General features: G+C 38.2%; 1 protein-coding gene across 8 annotated transcripts in view; it reads left to right on the top strand.

Moving 5' to 3' along the window:
- Positions 1-343: 343 nt before the first annotated feature.
- The window catches only part of LOC108365532 (inositol-trisphosphate 3-kinase A-like), a 24,240-nt gene continuing 2,636 nt past the window's right edge, over positions 344-21,947 (top strand). The window contains exons 1-2 of one of the 8 annotated variants that reach the window (XM_017619582.1): positions 344-1,176; positions 12,743-13,813. In XM_017619582.1, the coding sequence (XP_017475071.1) occupies positions 12,935-13,813 (879 nt within the window). In that variant the 5' untranslated portion in view covers positions 344-1,176; positions 12,743-12,934. Of the gene's footprint in view, positions 1,255-12,699; positions 13,814-21,947 lie in introns of all 8 variants that reach the window. The other 7 variants (XM_017619581.1, XM_017619580.1, XM_017619578.1 and 4 more) reach the window with 7 other exon arrangements.

The following is a 21,947-nucleotide window of genomic DNA, read 5'->3' as shown; positions in this document are numbered from 1 at the left end:
CGCCCCTTACCCCAGCCAGTGCTGCGCGCCCTCATTTCGCTCACAATAGCACAAGTTTCCTGTACGCTTGCTGCGGCAGTAATGCACCGACCCGCAGCGCACCACCTTGCGCGCCATCATTTTAGCAACAAATTATTAGCGCGCCGCAGATTGTTATCGCTTCGTCAACTATCGGAGTACGTGCGCGCTTAAAAGCTCCCCAAGCGCACATCTCTCAATGCTGTAAGAGTGTTAAAGTGCTCGCGCGTTTCCAGTATGTAGTTTTTGCGCTGAGCAATTTGTTCGATAAGTGATCTGTTGTGGCTGCTGCCGTCTCACCGGCCGCGCGCTGATAAAGTTCGCTGCTGAAAATGTATTATTTTAACGCTATTATCACCGCCGCTCGCTTGCTCTGCTATTTTTGACGCTGCGCGCCCGCACCTTTATACCAATCGGCCGCGCAACGCCGACAACGCAGCTCCACTTTGGTTCGCTCAGCGTCGCATCGCTCCGCGCTGAAGTCATGCGCTTCCACAATGACTCGACGCTCCACTCAGCTTCAATTAATTCAGTTTTGTCGTAGTGGAACGCTCGCGTTGTCGTCAGTTGTATTTCTACCAGCAAGGCATTCGTGTGGCTAAAATCAGCGCCTGACGACGCCCATTCGACGGCGGCTCAACCGTGTTTTTAGTCTTCACACTTTCCTTAGTTTCGTCTGGCTAGTTTGCTGTGCCGCGGATCGTGCAAGCATTTGCAAATACGAAATCGAACGTATACTTTTTGACATTTCGGCAATTGTCTGTCCGTCAATGCCAAGGCGGGCGCAGAAGAGTTGACCGAATTTCGTATTCGTTTTCGCCTTCGCTATATTCTGATGCCGTTTCTGTTTTATGGCTTTACTGTTTTTGCTGCGGTTTTCATTTCGAAAGCCTAAAGTGACCCTGTTGTGGCATTATCGCATTTGTGACAGTGGAACTGGCAAAGATTTCGAAAAATGTTTACATAAAAGTGATCGCGGCAAGCAGAAGAGGAGTAGCATACGTAATTTTTCAAGCGAAAACGCGATGTATAGCGATAAAGTGACAAAAATGTGAAAAAGTGAAAACATCTCCGGAGTAATACATTTAAAGACAAACGAGCGAAAAAAAAAGAGTTCGAGCTTAACTAAACTTGAAAAAAAAAAATATATATATAAAGGTGAAATTTTGCGTTGCGCTCTGCTGATGTGGTTGTGTTATGATTTTAAAACTTGTCTGGTTGCATTTAATTTATTGGGTAAATGAGTTCATTGAAGCGGTTTTCAAAACCAATTACTTTTTCAAAATATGTAGTTGCAATGCGCTATCAGATAAGGCCATTAGCTTTAAGGTAGACTTCTTAAATCCGCATTGGCTGGTTGAGATTTATAACTTCTGCTGGTACTAATTTCTGTGCCAACGGTCTTCCAGTTTCGCTAACCCAATTGATTAAACGCGTTGCCAAAATTGATGGATGGGCCACTCTAGCGTTCCACTGTTTGAAACAAAAAAGTTTTGCACAAAGCAAAATAGAAAAATAATAGGGGTATTCTTGGAGTTTTGAAGAGCCCTTGCATGGTGCGCGGATTGCATGGATTGCACGGTAAAAACCGGTCTTCCTATGGGAAAGCTTTGCAAACCGTGCAATCCGTGCACCGTGCAAGGGCGGTGCGATACTGCGAGAATACCCCTAAGCGTTTTTCCGAGCTTCTCCTCCCATTTGTGGTGTGCGTTCTGATGCTATAACGAAAATGGAGGAGGCATCTACAATTTTACGCCGCTTCCAAATGACAAATGGTTTCTATGAGCAGCTTTTTCACACCAGAAATACCCTCCGAGGTTTGCCATTGACTGTCGAGCGGCGACCGACCGGTGTTAAAAAAGGCCTTGTCTAATTTAGTCGTTGCGCCAATTAAACCGAAGTTCTACGTATTGGTTGTACGCACCTCTAACCACTCAGTCACAGCGGCTACCAACTAAATAAAAATGCAAACTGTTTGCTGTAGGTTCCAGCTTCATTGAATATTTAGCAATTGTCATTAACCCTTTCCTGCCCATGGTAGCCATATGGATACTAACCTTTATTTTCCTAATTTGGGACCATGGCTAGTAGTAGCAGTGGGTAAAAAGGAATAATTATTAGAAATATATGTAGTATATTCATTTGATGTCGAATCATAAAAATACCTTAAAACTTTTAAGAATATTTTAACTAAAATTCAAAATATTTTCCCCTACGTCAAAAAGTTCGGGGAGGAAAGGGTTAAAGCAATGATGAATATCGACCTTGTTATAGCAACACACAATTGATACGCAGGCTTTCTTGTGGTAAAGTTTCCCTGAATTGGCAATTTTTCTAAAGCTTCTATAACTGCATGAAAATTTTGTGAAAATTTCCTGATAGCCATATATTTTCCGATCATCTTGTTTCACACAAACGTGGTATATCAGGAGCATAATTCATGCGTGTCATTGATTCGCGAAGAAAGTTTATCACATCTTTTAGGGTAGAAATAGTATATCTTATTTCTGGAACCGTGAATTCGAATTCGATTACGCATATAATTTAAATTATTTATTTATTGATGTTTGAAAATTTCTCCTTCGTTTTGAAGCTGTAGGGGGGGGGAAGGGGCCGATTTGAAGTCTAACTAAAATCTTTTGTTACATCTCATAGCTCAACAGCAGCCACTGGCAACATGGCTAACCATGACGAGTTGTAAAAAAGTGTTAGTAATGCTGGATATAAAAATTTAAGAAAAATCGTTGATTTCTGCATAATTCGATGATCGGAAGTGAATCAAATATGTATGGAACCACCCTTGGGGTACAAAAAAAAAGAATTATGGAAAACGGTTCACGTGGTCCAAAGCTAACCGGTAACATAAACTTGTGAACAGCTGATTAAGTCATCAACATTATGAAAATGTTTGGCTATTTTCCTTTTATTTATTTAATGTGTATTATTTTTCCTAGTCTAGCTCATTATATAACAAGCAGCATATAAATCCACATTTCAAATTTTGTGCAAAAATTATAAAAAATCTGCAAGAGTGAGCTAAATTTTCAACTTTTTATTGGTTTTTATTTTTCTGAGTATGCAGTTTGATAGCCCAATAAATTTCATAATATAATGTGTAAGTTTTAAATAGCTAAAAAATAGCGTTTATTTTTAATAATTTCCTTCTTATATTCGACATTTTTTGTATGGAAAAAAATGCGTCATGCAGCCAGAAAAAAATTATTAAAAATCAACGCGATTCTTTAACAACTAAAAACTTGCACATTATTACCCTAGAATTTTAATGAGCTATTAAACTGCATAAAAATACAATCGCCGTTCGGAGTCGGCGTAAAACTGTAGGTCCCTCCGCTTTGTGTGACAACATCAAGGCGCACGCCACAAATCGGAGGAGAAGCTCGGCCAAACACTAACATATGTGTAAGCGCCAATCTATCATTATCATATCATTAAACTGCATAGCAAAAAAAAATTCAAAAAAATCTGAATAAAAGTTTAAAATTTAGCTGAAACTTTCACGATTTTATATAATTTTTGCACAAAGTTTGAAATGTGGTGTTTGTTAAATAATGAGCTAAACTTTTATGGAAAAATAATAAAATTAAATAAACAAAAAAGAAAAATAGCCAAAATTTATCAAAATGCTGATGACTTAATTAGCTGATCACAAGTGTACATAAACAAATATTACGACGAATTGATAAGCTCCTTTTTTTTACGGCGTGAAAATATAAACTAGCTATGACGTTTTAGAAAAAATTCCAAAGTAGTAGAAGGTTTCAAGTTTTTTGCCACGGATTAATTTTTGGTAATGTATTGGTAATACCTTGGAACGAAAGATGATGGGGACATATAATCATTACTTGAAGAAAACTTGATTTTGCGGTGCCTTCTATATTAAAATATAGTATATTGTAATCATATTTAATTCGCTTTTTTACTGTTTAATGCATTCTTGATACATTAAATTAATATAGCAAGATTTTTTCTTCTCAGTTACCACAATTTAGTACTGACTTATCCAGCCGTACATGCTTAATAAGTAACTTCATAATTGTTCATAAGGTTCACTTACTCATGGAATACCCCCTACAATTAAGTCGAGATTTCTAAATCTTATAATTTTGTTATTTTGGTTTGGTTCCCATAAACCAATTTTGCTGATAAAGGTTATTTTTAAATCGAAATATTAATTCGTCTAATGATAATTGCTTACGTATGTATGTATTTATGTATTTATGTACATATGTATTATACACATTAGGATGAGCCAAATAAAGTAGCCTAAAGAACTTATGACCTTAAAACGACCTATTTACTGAGAAGAAAATTCTACCATTTGGAAAAATACGTGTTCCAATTTTAAAATGTGTCGGTGGCCATTTGAAATTTTCCATGATTTTTTGTTTAATTAACAATTTTATAACTATTGAACCGTTCGAACTAAAAATTGTTTTCCAGGCATATTCCTGTAGGTCCTTAAATTCTCCAGAAATTACTTTTTAAAATTGGAATAAAATTTTTTCCAAATGGTAGAATTTTCTTCTCTGTAGATAGGTCCTATTAAGGTCATAAATTCGCTAGCTTCGTTTTTTTTTTGGCTTACCCTAATGCACTTACATATGTGTGCCTTTTCAACTTCAGTGAGTAATTTTTGCGGTATTTTAAAGGCTTTCCACTTCAGCATTCCAACTGGCTGTCAAACGATTAACGTAGCTTTTGTCAATTAAAAAAATATGTATGTATGTAGATGTATATATGTAAATTCTAAAGTATTTATTAAAATATCAAATTTGGAAAATATTTATTGCAATTTTCGCCTGAGGCAGCAAAAGTAGAAACTTTTGCCATTTTACCTTTTTTTTTTTGCTTTGCGCTTTTTGCTACTATTTATTGCTTTTGTGACTGCGTTTGCTCTCTCCAGCGACAGAAGCATTGGCCAGCAGCGGCACGGACCACCATTGGACAACAGCCATCAGCGCTTCCAGTGAATGTGAAAAGCGACAACTTTCAAATGTTGCTTTACACGACTTTTGTTCACAATTGATTACTCTACCTACACAAATGCAGGCTTAAATGTAATTAAATGCCCACACGGCAAGCGAGACATTCAAAATAATAGTTTTTTTTTTTGGAGAGTGTGCACTTTTTATGTATTTGTGTGCCTAATTGCTTCATGCCGCCACTAGCAAGCCAAATTTTTTTTTTTGTTTTCGATTGAAATAAAAATTTAATTTACATCTCACTTCGGTTGAGCAAAGCGGCAAATGGCAACTGCAAAAAAAAGAAGAAAATGTGTGTGCTAATCAATTAATTTACATACAACAACAATGGCTGACTGGCCTTAATAAGTGTCAATTAAAAGAGCAACCGTTAGAATACAAAATAAAGGGAAATATAGAAATAAGTTTCCGTATTGAATTCTTCTTCTTCTTCTAATTTAGCTCTACGGCTCGGCTCATCAGTTTGGGCTGAGACCAAAAAACCTTGCCAACCGCCTCTTTCCTGTGCAAGGTTGCGCCAGTTGTACATGCCGAGTGAGGCAGTTCCCTACAAGAACAGTGATAGTCATTTGATTGATCATGTGATACATAGTGGTGATGGAAATGTCCATTAAACACTCCCATCACGTTTTTAAGGCCAATGTGCAAAAAATGATGAAAATCCTGTATACATGTGATTTTTTATCTTCTTTCAACTTATGGTCTTATTTAATGGTCTCTTTTTAACCAACGCAAAATTTGCGAAAGTGTTAGTAAGATAAATGAGAATGTGTTAAATTCCATCACACAATACTTGTAGTGTTCCTTCTGATCGGATTCAATTGTGTTCATGGTCGCCCTTTCTTTTCTTCTCCACCAATTAGAGCAAACTGGGAGGATTTTTTTTTTACCGCAGCGTCATCATCCATGCTTACAATATGCCCAGCTGTGTCTTGTGTCGTGAAAAAGCTCGTACAGTTCGTCATTCTATCTTCTTCGGTACCCGGCGCCAACACGAACAGGGCCATAGATCTAGCGTGGATAGTGCGCATACGAGTCCACGACTATGTCCGCATACATACATTTATACATATGTACTATGTATATAAATGCTGTTTGTGCGTGCGCTTGGTTTGCCCTCTTGGCTACGCGTGGCAATGACGCACGCATCTGGTTTGCATCACTTCACTGCTGTGTCTCCGCTGCGTTGCGTCTACTGCGTTCACTTGGCGTGGCTTCGTTTGCTAGCCAGCCGCGTGGTGGGTGTTCGTTGTTGCTTCAACGCTACGTTACAAAAACGCTTACACACCGAGTAGTTTAGTATAGCAACATATATTTTAGAAAATACAACAAATAAACTTTTAACACTTTTTCGGAAGTCTGCTGGCAGCTCACTGGCCTTCACTTTCGTGTGTGGGCGGGTAGCTTTTCCAAACTGTGAGCAATCAATCAATAGAGGAGTAAAAGCGCTGATTAATTTTTAACTGATTTGGATCCCTATGTCTTAAATGGTTTAGTGATCGTAGAAATTTTATTTTAAAAATGTGGTAGAGATATATTTTAGAGCGTGTTAAGCCAAGTGAAGGGTTCTCTCAAATGGCCGAGTAGCTAGAGATACGTACTACCGCCCGACAGGACCAAGACGCTCGATTCCTGGCCCGACGACAATTAAAAAATGTTTAGTACAAATAGCGGTCGCCTCTCGCCATGAAAAAATGTCTTACAAGAACCCATCTGTCGTGCGGAGGCTGCGTAAAACGGTAGGTCCCTCCATTTATGAGACAACGTCAAAGCAAACACCGCCTGCGAATAGCAATATTTTTTGTTGATCCACTTATATTGAAAACAGTCTCGATCAGAAGAATAGTTATCATTGCAAAGCGTCTTCCACGTCGCAGTAGTCAGTTTCCAGAATCTGAGCCTGTTCCAATTCTGCTGTTGAAGGTCTTTGGTTAAGCGAGCTAAACTTGGTTAATAAGCAACGCAGCTAGATAGACCAGAACTGGTACCTAGTTTTTCCAAGAGCGTGCTTGGAGGTGTTGCACTTAGATTCTATTCGTAATGCGTTGCTTTGTCAGATTTAGTAGAATACTTACCTTCCCATTTGCGATATCCTGCATTGAAGAGAAGGCAAGCCAAAAATATGGTTGTTAGGTAGCTGAAGACCTTAATTATTAGACTTATCTATTTAGCTATGTATCTACGAAAGTCAGACGGTACCAGAAAAAAAACCTTCTCCATCCAGTAGAACTATTTTAAACGAATTTTTTCACCGAGAAAAGTAGATAGGCGACCTCTGGGTTCCACAAAAAAAAAAAAATCGTTTTTGTTTGCTTGTAAGGTGGTGTGTGTGGTCTAATTACAACCTTTAGCACTTTACTTTTTTACGTATTATTTCTTTTTTTTACACATTTTACGATCGCTTCTTTTTATAAACATTTCGATAAAATTCCACACTTGCTACACAAAATGCACCCATCTGTTTGTTTTAACTTATCTCTTTGATGTTTCCTCTTCAATGAGGCTCTCAAATGATTTCATGAAATTAATTACTTAAATTGACTCACAATGTTGTGCCAATACTGGAATGCTCGCGCACAAACACACACACATATACATATACATATATGCATAAGATATGTAAGCACATATTTACATTTCCGATTGTGGCATTAGTTATTGTTATTATTATTGCTTCAATGTTTATATTTTTGTTCTTGATTGTGTTATTGTTGTTTTTTTTTTCTACGCGCTGCGCATTTATCTGAGTATGCCCATCGTTTTTACTGCTATTCGCAACATGAAAATACACTTTGTTCTGCTAAAATGATTTATTTCGATAAAAAGTATTGTTTTGTTTTTTTTTTAAGGCTTGTAGAGGGCAATAAAGTGTAAATATGTGTAGCTATTTTTGATTATTACTGCGAATGCGGCAATGGAAATTTTTTGTATGGCGGCGCAAATGTAGGCGCACCCCTTGTACCGGTGATAAGCAGGAAAATATAGATTTTTTTCCGCTCTTAGTATTTTTAATTGCTTTATAGAATTCTTAGTTGGATTTGTTAGTGTGTTGCGATACGAGTAACTACGAGTATTTAACTCGATACTTTCTTCAAGTACTGAGTACTTTTTGTACTCGAATCCTCCCCGCAGGTACTTAGGTGGGTATCGAGTACGCGGTTAGAGTGTAACTTGCTTTTCCACAAATTTAGAATTTTGGTTCTGACAATGGATGTATGTATCATGCATGCAGTACGCAACTTTAAGTACTCGGCTGCGGCCAGAACTCTCCCCATTGTGAACTCCCCTCAGGTATTTTAGCGAATTTTTCTGGGTCGCTGCTCCCATTATCGTTAAAAAATTCACATTCTTGTGCAATAGGAAAACAAATTCCAACCTCATTGCACTCTGCCTTCGTTTTTGCTTTACTCTTCAGAGTAAATTCACTCGAGTGTGAATTGACGTAGTGGCTTTAGGTGTGTAGACCTACTTCTGATGCATACTGATTTTCGAAATTTGCTGATAAATGGAATACTGGCTCATTCACATTTGCATGGATGTATTTACATACATATACACATATACATATACATATATATGCATGTATATGTGTATATAAGTATGCTCGCATGCATATTCAACCGCAAATGCAAATTAAATACTCAGAAAACCGACCTCTCCGGATGAGTTCAATTAAAATGATCCGATCGCTTGTTAATCTTAACGCTATCTATGTATGTATATATATGCATATGTATGTAGCTACAACAATTACAATTTTACACATTAACATTTTTGCTCGTTGCTCACTTTTTCTGCTGTTGTTGTTGTCGCGCATATGTTTATTTTTTTCGCTGTTAAAGCGTTGATTTACGTCAGTTGGATGGCGAAAATTAAAAAAAAAAAAATCGACAGCAATTAAACGCAAACATACATATCTACAAGGAGATACTGTGTAAATTTCTTCTAAATTGTTAAATTGTCACACTTTAATAGTGAGAGCAATGGGCGTGACAATTACAAAAATACAGCGACCATTGGTGGCAACATGTGCCGCTGTAACCGCTTGCCTTTGGTGATTACCTGGTGTATGTGCAGGGACGGATCAACGGTGGAGAGAGGGGTGCGGGGGGAAATATTTATAATAAGTACAAAAAATGTTTTTTTTTTTGAAAATATCCGTTGACAATTTTTTAAGGTCAAGGAGTAAATGTTGCTCAATGGCAATATTTTTCAGTAAAAGGCAATTACATAAGCTTTCAAACTCATTTTGTTTCATATAAAAATGTTGCTTCTATCGAAAGCGCTACGTTTAATCTGCATGAAGTGTAAAAAGAGCACGCAAAGAGTGTAGTCTAGTTAGCTCGAAATGTAATTTTGAAATTTTCAAAATACTACGGTGTTTTTTCCTCAAAAACATATGATTTATAAAAATATAATTCATTTATAAACAATATATAATAAAATAAAACAAAATGTCTATCATACTTGGGCGTACAACATTTTTGATTCTTATTTTCGCCCCCAAAATCGAGCTCACGATCCGCCACTGTGTATATGAGTGTAATGTGTCTATGTACTTTGACTGATACCGCAACTGTTGGAATTGAATTGAATTTTTGCTTTTGTTTATATTTTGCAATTAACAACGGCATTCGAGCGATGCAATGCGTATAAGCTTTAATTACTTGTAAAAATAGAATATAAAAAAAAACAATTATTCTTCTGTATATGTAGGGTAAATATACAGGGCTAGCTCAAATCGCTCTTTATTTGTATTTCAAAGCGTTATTCGTTTTTGTTTTTATTAGTGCTACTAATAAAGTTATAAGTAGTGCTGGGATTTTTACGCAAGAAAAATATGCCTAAAAATATTTACCATCTTAGCTATGAAAAAATGTATAAATTGGTAAATACACAGTTTGCTTACATAGCGCTTATCACGATTATCAGCCACTCCCAATTGACAAGTTTGGCTAAATTTTTTTATTATTTAATTTTTATTTTTCTTTCATTCGAATGTATGTCTTTAACAAATACCGTATAAATCCGAGGTTAAAACTTTGCGCAATATTAAAAAAAAAATCAACAAATTTTTGCAAAAATTTCGAGCTTTTTAATTCTATTATTTAGAAAGATAAAACTGCATACTCAAAATCTTCCTAAGAAATCCAATTAGAAAGTTCGGAATATGTTCGAAAGTTAACTTTTTTTTAATATTGCACAAACAATAAACTATACTTTTATAAAAAAGAATTAAAAGTGAATAACAAAAAAATTAAATGTCCGAACTTGTCAATATGTATGTACATAGGTGTCGTATAATTATGATCAGCACTATAGTTATGATCAGTTGCTATGAAAAATTAAAACTAAAATTTGTCCTAACGCTGCTTAGTTGTGCTGAAAGATATATATATGTATATATATATTTTTTTACTTCCCTTGAGGTCCAAAGTACCTACTCTAACGCCAACGCCAATGTGTACACCCTGTCGTATGAGTTACCCTCAGTCTGTGAAGTACACAATCTGCGGTAGCATTGTTGTTATGATAAATTTCATTATTCTTATTCTTAACTGTTGCGAGTTGTTGTAGTTAAACTTTTGTTGCTGTAGTTAATGCTACTTTTCCGCTAGGTTTTGCGTACGACCTTTTCAGCCGTTTTTTCCTTGGAACGCATTAAACGCCAGAAACAGAAACTTGTTGACGAACATACATATGTGTTTATGTATGTATGTATATTTGTTTTTCTGCGCCATCCAAAACCATTTCATTTGCATTGTAAATTAAATGACAACACGTCTTAGTTTTTGTTGTGTCTGTAGGTTAATTTCTTTTCCTTTTTTGTTTTTTGTTTGCCTTTTAATTTCAAATAATTATACATATAAATTTTTTTGTCAACTTTTTTAAATTGGCTCAATTTCAGTAACTCGTACTGTGTGCGCCACGGCATGCGAGTGACGCAAAAGCGCGCACAATATTTTTTTAATTGTTTTATTGCTGTTGATTGTTTTTTTTTTTTTTTTAATTGGCACTTTATAAATTTCGTTAATATCACAATAAAGTAATTAGAATCTAACACTTTTGGGCATAAAAGCTATAAAAGCTACGGTAATGCCTTTGAAATGTTAAAAAAAATACCGCACCTACGTATTAAGTTAGCCTTTGAAAGAAAACGCCGCCGGAGCAGCGAGCACCAGAGAGAGCTTTTACTTAAGCACGCCCATATAAAACATGCTGAAATCGTTGAAAAGCTTTTGTCGTACGACAAAAAGTCACTTCTTAGTTCCTTTGCAATGAATAAGGTTTTATTCGGTGAACTGTTTTCGCGCTGCCATCACCCGAAAAAAAACTGTTAAGCTTGGCTTTAAAGCACATTAGACTCTTATCAGTCAAATAAGCCAAGCTCTTTCTAAAGAGCTATGCCCAATGTCAATGTATGCTATTTGTGAGATTGTGTATAGTGCGATTGTGCCGTGTATGTGTAAGAGCACATAAGCTCCATATATTTACATGTGAAAGCACAAAAGCTGTTTTCGCTCGCGAGCTCAAGGGCTGAGCATAGGTGTTCTAAAACAGTCACGACCAGGAGACCAGCTTTTTCAAATTTCCCTCTGGTTTTGTTCGGTTGTGCTCAGACTAAAAGCTTTCTCTGCCTGTCGCTGCTGTAAAATAAACTTTAAACATTTTTGTGTAGCTTTCGTTCTAGCGCTGACTAGTTTTGATAACGCGACGCTTGTAGGCGGTAGTTATTCACATCTGTTAATAATATCACCTTTTCAAAATCAGTCTCATAATAAACAAAATTTTTTGCAATACATAAAAACCTTGGCTTCATAAATTCAATTGCCTGCTTCTCATCTTTGCGTTGGCCCCTTCGCGTCCATTTGCTTTGGCGATTTTTTGACGAAATGTCAGCAAAGTTTTGCAGTCAATGCAATGCCTGTCCGTTTTTGGTGCGTCCACGCATTTTCAATGCAATGCAAACCGTTTGTATTGAAATTTTTGTGAGTTTTCAATTTTTTCCTCTTCCTTTGCTTGCATTGATTTTTGGCAAGACGAGTTGCGGTCAGTGGCTGCTTGGCTACCACGCTGTTTGCCCCATTGCTTGTCGTCTTAGAAATGTCGTCGCCGCACCTCGGGTGATAAAATATAAGTGCTGCCGCTGGGCGGCTGTTGGCTGGCAGCCGAGAAATGTCAAATCTTCTAGCATTCTTTGGAATTTGCTAATTTAATATTTTGTGATGTTGCAATTTGCTATTCGCCGCCGTTACTTTGCCTTGACGTTGTTGCATGCTGCACATTCGAATAGCTAATAGTCTGTTATGAAGTTGTTAATTTTGATGGCTTGGATGTGCGCGGCTAATTGGCGCTGCTGGACAAAGTGCAAGAGATATTATGCGTGTCTTGTGAGGGGAAAGTGATTGGAGACTTGCAGTTTTTCATAAAAACGATGGATGATTTATTTTAAGCGGCTAATTTTTGAATAATTTTGAAATCGACAAATATTCTAATTTCTGGTCATTTAATCAAACCGGAAAAAAACCGAAGGCTGTAAATCAAAAGTTATTAAATGGGAAAAAATTATAAGTGGCTTATTATTTGCAACTACAGAGGAAATTTTCAAAATGTAATATACTATTCACCCAATAAACAAAAGCGATTAAAACTCAAAAATCAAAAATCAACCATTTAGTGCAGTCCTCATTCATTATCGCTTCAACAGAGCAACGCATTAGTAAAGTGTAGTTAAATGGAGAACGTACAATGGAGTGATATCGCGCTGTTGAAACACTAAATATTCGCAAACAATTTTTTCAAAACTACGAAGTAACGACTTTAAAAAGTTGGAAATAATTTCTTTGAACTACAGCTCAAAGTGGAGCGAAAGTGAACAGTTTCGACGCGCGTGCGTGTATGTGAGTGTGACAATGTCTTTGTGCGCCTATCCGCAAGTACGCATTTACGAGGATTTCGACAAAATGAGCGCCAAAGAAGTCTACTACAACGAGGCCGGCAACAAGGTCACCGTCAAGTTGCTGCACTTCCCCGACGTGCCACCCGAGGAGGTGGACAACATTAAATTCGAAGACGACGGCGCCGAAGCAGACGAGGGCGGCGAAGAGGCAGTCGAGCTGGATCATAGTAATTGCAAAGAGTGCTGTGTTCACAAAGCTGATCTATCTTTGGTAAATGGTCTGGCGCCACACAGAAATATCATTCAAGAAACCGGCATTGAAGCTGCAGAGGAGGAGGAGGAGGACGAGGACGATGATGTCGAAAGAGAATACGAGGGGCTAACCACGCCATATGACGAAAGCGTCGAACGCGAGGCTGATGAGCAGTCGCGTCCACATTCACCGGCAATACCGATTTCCTCGCGCAGCCATCATCATCATCATCATCACCACCAGCATCATCAGCAGCCGCTCTCGCACTCCATGCCCTCCAAAAAGATCTTCCGCAAGAAGTCCAACGTCAATCTGTCGAACTCGCGCAAATGCAGTCTCGCCTTTGCCCAAGCGCATGGTCTGTCCGTCGGCGCGCCGCCCACTATAATGATACCACCGCGTTCGCCAGTCACCGATGAGGCCGGCGTTTGTGCGCAGCGTCGTCAGTGGCAGTTGCAGCGTCGGTCGCCGTCACCGCAGCAAAACTTATGTCCCGGCTATACGCAATATTCCAAGTCGTTTCTCGAGGTACCACTGCCGCGTGACTACGGCTACGCGTCCAGCGATGACTTGAGCTCCGAATGGGACTCCGATGTGCCGACAGTGTCAGGAGGTCGCGGCCAGATGCAATTGAAAAAGGTGAGTGCGGGGAGGAGGGAGCCAATAGTGATTTGGCTGACTGCATTGGGATCATGCTAATAACGCGAGCTTAAACCTTCATTTTTTGAATTCAGTGCATTGTAAAATACTATTTTTCCCACTTTTAAGTGTTTTTCAGTTAGCTAATTGCTGCCAATTGTGTGCTCACGATATTAGCGAGGCTGACTATATCGCTCATTTTTCATCACCGAGCAGTTCAGTTCAGAGTTGGCTGTTGCATAATTGATTCCATTTCGGTTCTTTTCTATTTACCAATTAATTTTTTCTTGCATCAATTTTACGCACCTTGAATATGTTTGATGGCATTCGGTGAAGAGTTAAACAAGTTTACAGGCATGCTTTGCATATCTACCAACCGCCGATAAATTAAAATGAAAGAATTCTTTAAAAAGGAAATAAAATAGGAGCTCGCGAAAAATTATCTCTTTCTAATACTTTCTAATTTCTTTAGGAATTTGAGGAAATTATTGCCAAAATATGGCTCCTGCATTCTAATTATCCGATGTCTTATTAAAATTCTTTACATCACACTTACTATCGAAATTCCGCCACGTGTCTTTGTTGAATCAAAAATTCACCAAATTTGCTCCAGTAACGTATGTATGCCCGAATGTCCGCTGCGGTAGTGCGCGTGGCGTTTTCTCAGCACGTCCGTCAACTACTCACTTAGTTATATAGGCTGTGTCGGACGACATATGAATTAAAGATCAGTGGGCGTGTAATCTGAAATTCTTTACCGAAGTATAGTTTGGAATGTAAAATATATGTAGCTGTCTGTATGTACCATAAATATGTACGTACATATGTATGTATGTATGTATGTATGTACGTATGTAGGTGCGTCGGATTGTCGCTTAACGTTGATCAGCTAGTTAGCATAGGAAAAGGCGTAAAATGTGAAAGGCAGCTGAATAAGTAATTTTAATGACGTCATTACCACCAAGCAAAAAAAATGTTAATAAACCGCTGGCGTAGAGGAAAGTAAAGTATTTTGTTTTGCGGAATGGGATGTTGCCTATAGTCATCTGTAGGCAAAGAACTCGTGGCGTTTAGTTGCGGGGTTGAGTTCTTAAGACTGCGCCTTAATAGGCTCCGAATGGTTAGGGAAAACTCCATTCGGCGCTGTATATAAGTATTTTCGCAATTCACCAGAAACAGAACGGATCGGAGTGCCCTAACCACCTGCGGTTAGCTCTTGGAACGTTGGGCCGCATGTCAGCTCAAATGAGTTGAAAGGGAACTAGGGCATACGTTTGATATGGTCCAGGGTGGATTGGGAGGGGATAGATACAGTTTTGCCCAGTGAGTGCCCGCCTTGTGGAGAGTCACCTCACGACTAGCGACACCTCTTCGCATGCCCCACACGGTGTTACCGCTGTCTCTATGGACTAATCCAGGGACAAGCCAGTCTAGGCTCTGAGTAGCCGCTACAACAAAAAAAAATTACATCACGTGAATTCACATGGCAAGACTTAAAACTCGCATCTGATGCTTACTGTCGTACCCACCTGTGTTTTTTGACATTACCATTAACACTTTTTGCAAATAAGAAAACCGGATTAGGTGCCCAAGGATAGAAATTTCGAGAGAAAGAAAACAAATTGGAAAGCACAAAGTACCCCTTCCATCTCAGAGAAAGCTCTCGCCTAGCAGGTTTATAGTGCTGTCTAACGAAGTAGCTCCTCCTGCTGCCACTACGCCGTACGCCACTGCCGTTAACGCGATCACTCTTTTTGCCAACCATATTTGCATAAACTTTCTTGGCATATTTTTTTATTCGCTTATTATGACGTTTGTTGCCCGCTGGCTCATTGCTGATTCAACATGACAATTGTGTGATGAGCAGACAACAATATGTTATGACGCCTCAACTCAAAGGTAACATCACACGCGCACAGCAACAACTACTTATGTACATTCGAACACAATAAACAATTAAACGTGCAACGCTGCACTAACACAGCACCAACACACAATGCACCTTTCACATTGGCCGTGTCGCACTAGTTAAGCGTTGTTTTTTTTTTTTTTGTTTTTGCAATGCTGTAGGTAGGTGTACAATTTCTTTACACAATGAAATGAGTAGAAGTGTAGCAGCAAAGAAAACAATTGCGAAATTAAATATTACAACACACAAACATATGCTCTTGCATTGGCAAATATTTATGCACTTTGTTGTTGGAGAGTAATGATTTATTATGCGGATTAAGCCAAAAACGGTAAATCGCGTGGTACTCATACGACGGTGTGACGTCGATACATTAGACATTGTTTGGACACGACAATTGACGTACAATCGTACACTCGTGTTTACCTTTGGAGTTGCGCTGAAATGGACAAATGATGAACGGATGCAGGTTTCACGAGACAACATCATGTGAGATGCCCACGTTTGACTGAAGGTGAAGCGCAATAAACGCTGTGTGAAGTGTGAGAGCGTGACTGTGAGCATGTGAAACAGGGTGCTGCGTCTAAGAAACTTGGACGAAAAATTTTCACTTAAACCACAAATTTCAAAGATCAGAATGTGCTTCAATTGTCAATTGTAGGTTTTAGATTTAAGTTCAACACGGCAAGCGTGCGCTCACGCTGGCTCTGATGATCAGTAAATTCTCTAAACGGCTTCGAGCTGACTTTTGGAGCCCGTAGACTGAGTGCCATCAAGCCAGTCTTGCAGACACGGACTGCCCGCAGTTAAACCTGCAAGTTGGGAGTAAGACTTTCCGACTTCTACTGGGAAAGTCTTTTCTTCGAATTCATCTCCACAAAGTGAGTGTGATGCAGGCGGTTCTTTAGAGCATTCAGTTAAGATCTCATCTGTCGGATTTGATGACCTACCGACTTGGTTAGTCTTTTCGGCTTCAATTAGATTTCCTGCGCTAGTTTGAACTTTTTATTTCATTTACGGGCGAGCGAATGGAAGGAAAAGATCGACTGCGCGACTTCCGAGCTGGCCGAAATTACCCTTTTCCCGCGTCAAGCGGCGGTACTCTTACCAGTGCTGACGTCTTTGGCGTCTACTAGATTTTTCTTGGACACTCGTAAGGGACGAGGTATCCGCGAGGCTCCACTGAACTAAAGCGATTTTAAACCATCCAGTTGGTATAGACACATGCTGTATAATTTTAACACCCTATATTCCAAGATCAGAGTGAGCTTGGTAAAAGTCGCGAAGAACATAGTAACTCATGTACATACATATGTGGTATTGAAAGCGGAAAGGTAACATTAAGAACTCTGAGTGCTGAAAATTTCTCGTGTAGAAGTTTTGTTAAAATATAAATCTTAGATACCTGACGAGTTTCTTCCGTCATTTCGAAACAGTAAATGAAATTTGAAGAAGATTGCGCGCGATTCTGGGGTTCAGCGCTTAGACTATCTGCTTAAATATAAAAAAAACGTGCAGCAACTCGTTTCTTTGCTTCAAAAGCTCAAGCTCTAGCGTCTCAGTCTGTGTTTTGTAATTCAGACTGTTATTAGTGGCTAACATGTGGGTGTGAGTACGTTTGCATGTACATATCTGTCAGTATGCCGCACTGGATTTTCCAACTGCATTATGAATTATTCGCATTAGAGCGTGCAGTTAGCTTGCACAGACACTCTCTAAACCAAATGAAAGTCAACAGCTTATTAATCACTTTTTGTTTTGCTGCTAAAACGTCAACGACGTCATTACAACGCCCTGAGGCAACAGAAACAACAGCAACAGCTCGCAACGTCTAACCGTCAGTCAATCAGTCCAGTTCGTCAAGTGTAATGCAACCGTAATAAGGCAATGAAGAATGTTGTAGTTAAATATCCAGGCGGCTGCAGCAGCAACGAGTAGTTCGCCAGGCGGCTATCGGCGGACGGTAGGCAGGCAGAAGGAGATACCGAGCGGACGGTGCGCGCAGCAATGAATGCCGTAATATTCACAACAATTATCATAATTAATTATTTTCATTTTTTCTGTAGCTTTATCTGGTTGTTGTTGTTGCTCGTTGCCCGTTTTTAATATATTTTTAAATGAAACAAGCACAGCTAGCCAGCGCGGAGCATATGTATGTACGTACCTGAGGCGGTTGGCTGCGAGACGAACGTTTGGTTGGCTGGTTGGTTGGTCTGCTTGTTTAAAGTTTTATCCGCGCGCGTCTGCTGGTTAGTAACGTTTCTCGAGCGTTTAGCGGCACACTTGGCCAACGGATACTAGCGGATTAAGCGAATTTGTGGAAATTTTGAAAATCCAAATCCAAATCCAAGTCAATTTGCAGCCAATAAAAGTTAATGAGTTTTGCTTGTGCGAAAATGTTCATTAGCGCGTACGCCGTGTAGTTGTGTTGTTGTTGTGTATTTTGTTAATCCGTTAGCTGTATGCCTTCTGAGCAACGCAGCTGCGCGTTGTTTTTCCTGCCGTACGTGCGCGGTCGCCTTAGGCGTAGCAAATATGTATTGAATCCGGTGCTCTTAGCCAAGAATTTAGCGGAATGTGGCTTGTACGAAACGCCAGAGAAGTTTGAGGTGGGTGTTGTAGAAAAATCTTAAAAAGCCATATAAATATAAGGGAAATAAACTGCTTGAACGTGGTGGTTTGAAATTCTTTAGTTCAACGTAAGAGTGGCCCAACCAGAAGGTACATGGCGAGTTCTCTACGCTACGCTTTTTATTTGACCTTCTCTCGCCGCGAAATACAAAATACTTGAATTATATACCATAACGAATAGCGAATGAGCTNAGGTGGTTTGAAATTCATTAGTTCAACGTAAGAGTGGCCCAACCAGAAGGTACATGGCGAGTTCTCTACGCTACGCTTTTTATTTGACCTTCTCTCGCCGAAATACAAAATACTTGAATTATATACCATAACGAATAGCGAATGAGCTGCCCTGATATGTGTTCGTTTTGGAGGGCTATATACATTAAGCCATGGCTATTCGTAGGTAACTACGACGACACAAAAGAAGTTGAGTTCACCTGAAGCTAAAAATAGTCCTTAAAACTAAATTGCAAAGCCGCTAATCGCATTAGTTTCGCCCGTTTCGCATACGTGACTTGTCTCGCTGCGCGTTTAATATTTGTAGTTGTTCATATTTTTGTTATTGTTTATATAGCAATAACCTTCTATGGCACTCAGATAAGCGGCGACAACGGTAGTATTCTTATCAAAGTGCGCTACAAAATAGAAAAAACTACGCCCTTTAGGGCTGGGCTCGTCTGTGCTTTTTCCATGTGAACCTGTTTGTTGACAGGCTTGCACTCGGAGATAAAGAGCCTAGGCCACGTTCGTTTAATAAAGCGCACTTCTAATCTGCATTGCCGAGAATATTCGAGTTTGAGCGTAGACTTAATTACATCCGAAGTTGGTTAGTACCTACATAGGTAGTGGCAAAAAAGTGTGGCCACCGCAGGCGATACGTTAGAGGTAGGACCACCAGGCTCGAATCCTTGTCCGTTAATAGCTTTAGTTAAGTATATTTTGTGGGAAGATGCCTCTTTTTTGCCTAAGAGGCTGTGTACCTTATTAAACACAGAATAGCACTTACTATGTGGGCTCGGCCCATGTACGTAGGTAGCTTTGAGAACCTCTGCATTTATGAACTTTTGCTATTCCTGTTATTTTTCCGCCGTTTAGTACGCCAAATTCTAACTCTGAAAAGAAACTCTTCATAGCAACAAATCGCTCTAAATATTTATAATAGCTCGCTGCATTTGTTACCCTGCCTTTGTCGAAATGTTTCCTAAACCGCTTATATGAGTAGGTACATACATACATACTATGTACTTATAAGTAAGTATGTATATAAACATTAGACTGGTTCAAAAGAAATCGACAATTTTTTTCTTCAAAATCCCTTGTGAAATTTTTTCGGGTCAGTGAAACAGACGCCTCAAAGGCGCAGATTAAGAAAGCTGACGTTTTTTTAATTTTGACATTTTTTTATTATATTTCTAGGTCAATATTTGAAGAAAATTGTAGGCTCTAAAAAAATTTTACATTTTTCCATAAATTCGCTTCTACAAAAGTTTTAAATTTCAAAGTCAAACGTATAAAAAACCTTTTTTTTTTAATTCTCGGCAAAATGTCAAAACTTATCGCTAAATATCATGAAATTTATATTAGAAATTTTTTAATTTTTCATTTTCTTCGAAATAAAGATCACTTAGAAATTTTTTAATCGCAAAGCTTTTTGAAGTGTGTATCACAACGCCACCCACACATTGGCAAGTTTTGACTATTAATTTTTTTATAAGAGTATAGATTTTTTCTTGAACAAAACCCTTATAGATTCAAATTTCAAACTTTGAGCAATATTTAAACATTTCGAGCTCTTTAATTAGATGTTTGGAAAAATTTCGAGTACTCACTTTTGTATCCAATTAAATTTTAGTATAACAAAGTGGAAGTTTGAAGTTGTCAGTCATTTCTTTAACATGATAAAATACAACTTTTTAAACAACCATAAACTCCTTTTTAAACAAACTTAAAGTTGAGTTCGAAGAAAATTAAAACTTAAAATTCCAAGAAAAGTTTTATGACATATTACGTGATAAGTTTTAGCAGTTTACCGAAAATTGAAAAAAAAAAAATAGTTTTTTATATGTTTGACTTTAAAATTTAATAACTTTGGAGGGGTGAATTTACGAAAAAAATCGTAGGAGATTTTTTTTTTTACATTAGTGTGCGCCTTATCGTAAGCTACAAAGCAAAACTCCCCTCGATAGGTTCATTTGTTAAAAAAAAACGTGCTTTCCGTTATCCAATTTAGACAATTTTTCGCGAGCACATTTTTATGACCACATTAACCCTAGTGAGGAGAGCCATGCTTTATGCATCAAAGTTGAAAAATAAGGCGCATGCTAATGTACATACATACATATGTATATGTATATATACGCTTTATATACTAGTAAATTTTTCCAGCGTTTTCAAGTAAACATACAATGAATTATTAAAAGTCTACAATATTTTGAAATAATCTGTTTACACCCACTGCCGCCAACAGTACACCCATACATATACAAAAATAAGCTATGTATTTGAATGTGTATACGAAATAAACGAATAGATTTGCGTCACTATTCATATTTGACTTAAAAAAAAAAAAAAATTCCGACGATCGCAGGCGCAGAGGAAAGAGTGGAAAAAATGTGTTTGCCACCGCGGCGCTGTCTGTGTTTGTGCTGGGCTCTGAAACGCGGCTGGGTTCTGTTTGTTCGTGCGGGGCTTGGCAACAGCAGCACTGTCTAAATATGACATGTGTATGTATGTACGTTGTACGTACTTAAGTACATGCAAATGCTATGGAATTCCCCAAGTTCTTGAAGTGACAAGAAATTTGAAAAAAAAGGCTGCTATTTAATTTACTATGATATATTTGTGCAGCAGTTGGCAATTAAGATCGAATAAAGCGATAAGCGAGATACGAAATTCGTCTATGACGTAAAAACAATGACTTCCACTCCCAACTCATTTTATTTACATATCCTCATTAATAAATTTCTAAATTTAACTGCTTAGCATAATCAAGTAGACGTTCTAATATTTGAAATTTTGTTTCTTCTCATTGCAGGTAAATATGAAAATCCTTGAAGTCGCCTTGCGTACATTGACGCTAACGAACATAATGAAAATTTCATCGCGGCGCGCGTAAGTACCGTGTAATCTTAGCGTAAAATGCTCGACCGAGTGACTGCGATCACAGTGTACTCACACTCACACAAACGCGCGTTAATTTAATTCTCATTTTATTTTAAACTAACTACTCGTCGCGCTTAAAGAAATTGTTTTTGCATTTAGTCTTTAAATCTCTCGGCACAATTGTAGCCAATTTGCACAATTCATTAGCGCCAGAAAAGCGCACATACATACATACATATGCACGTATGTACATACTTATGTATATATGTATGAACGTATGAACGCTTATGTATACACAACCATAGAATGGTAAACTTTTTCCCATACCGTTATCAATTTATGCACCATTTGCTGTAGTTCGCATTAGTTAGGTGTGTGTGTGTGTGTGGCTGTTAAGGAATTCATTGGCTTCCTCTTGCGAGTGCTGCCTTCGCACAACTCACTCGAGAGCAACGAATTTACTAATTTAATAAATTTTACGAAATACTTGATAAAAAC

The sequence above is a fragment of the Rhagoletis zephyria genome, unplaced genomic scaffold (assembly GCF_001687245.7).
Source record: "Rhagoletis zephyria isolate East Lansing unplaced genomic scaffold, Rhagoletis_zephyria_1.1 Rzeph_scaffold_01902, whole genome shotgun sequence".
Lineage (NCBI taxonomy): Eukaryota > Metazoa > Arthropoda > Insecta > Diptera > Tephritidae > Rhagoletis > Rhagoletis zephyria.
Note: the sequence above shows the minus strand (reverse complement) of the source record. Positions and strands in the feature narration are given on the sequence as shown.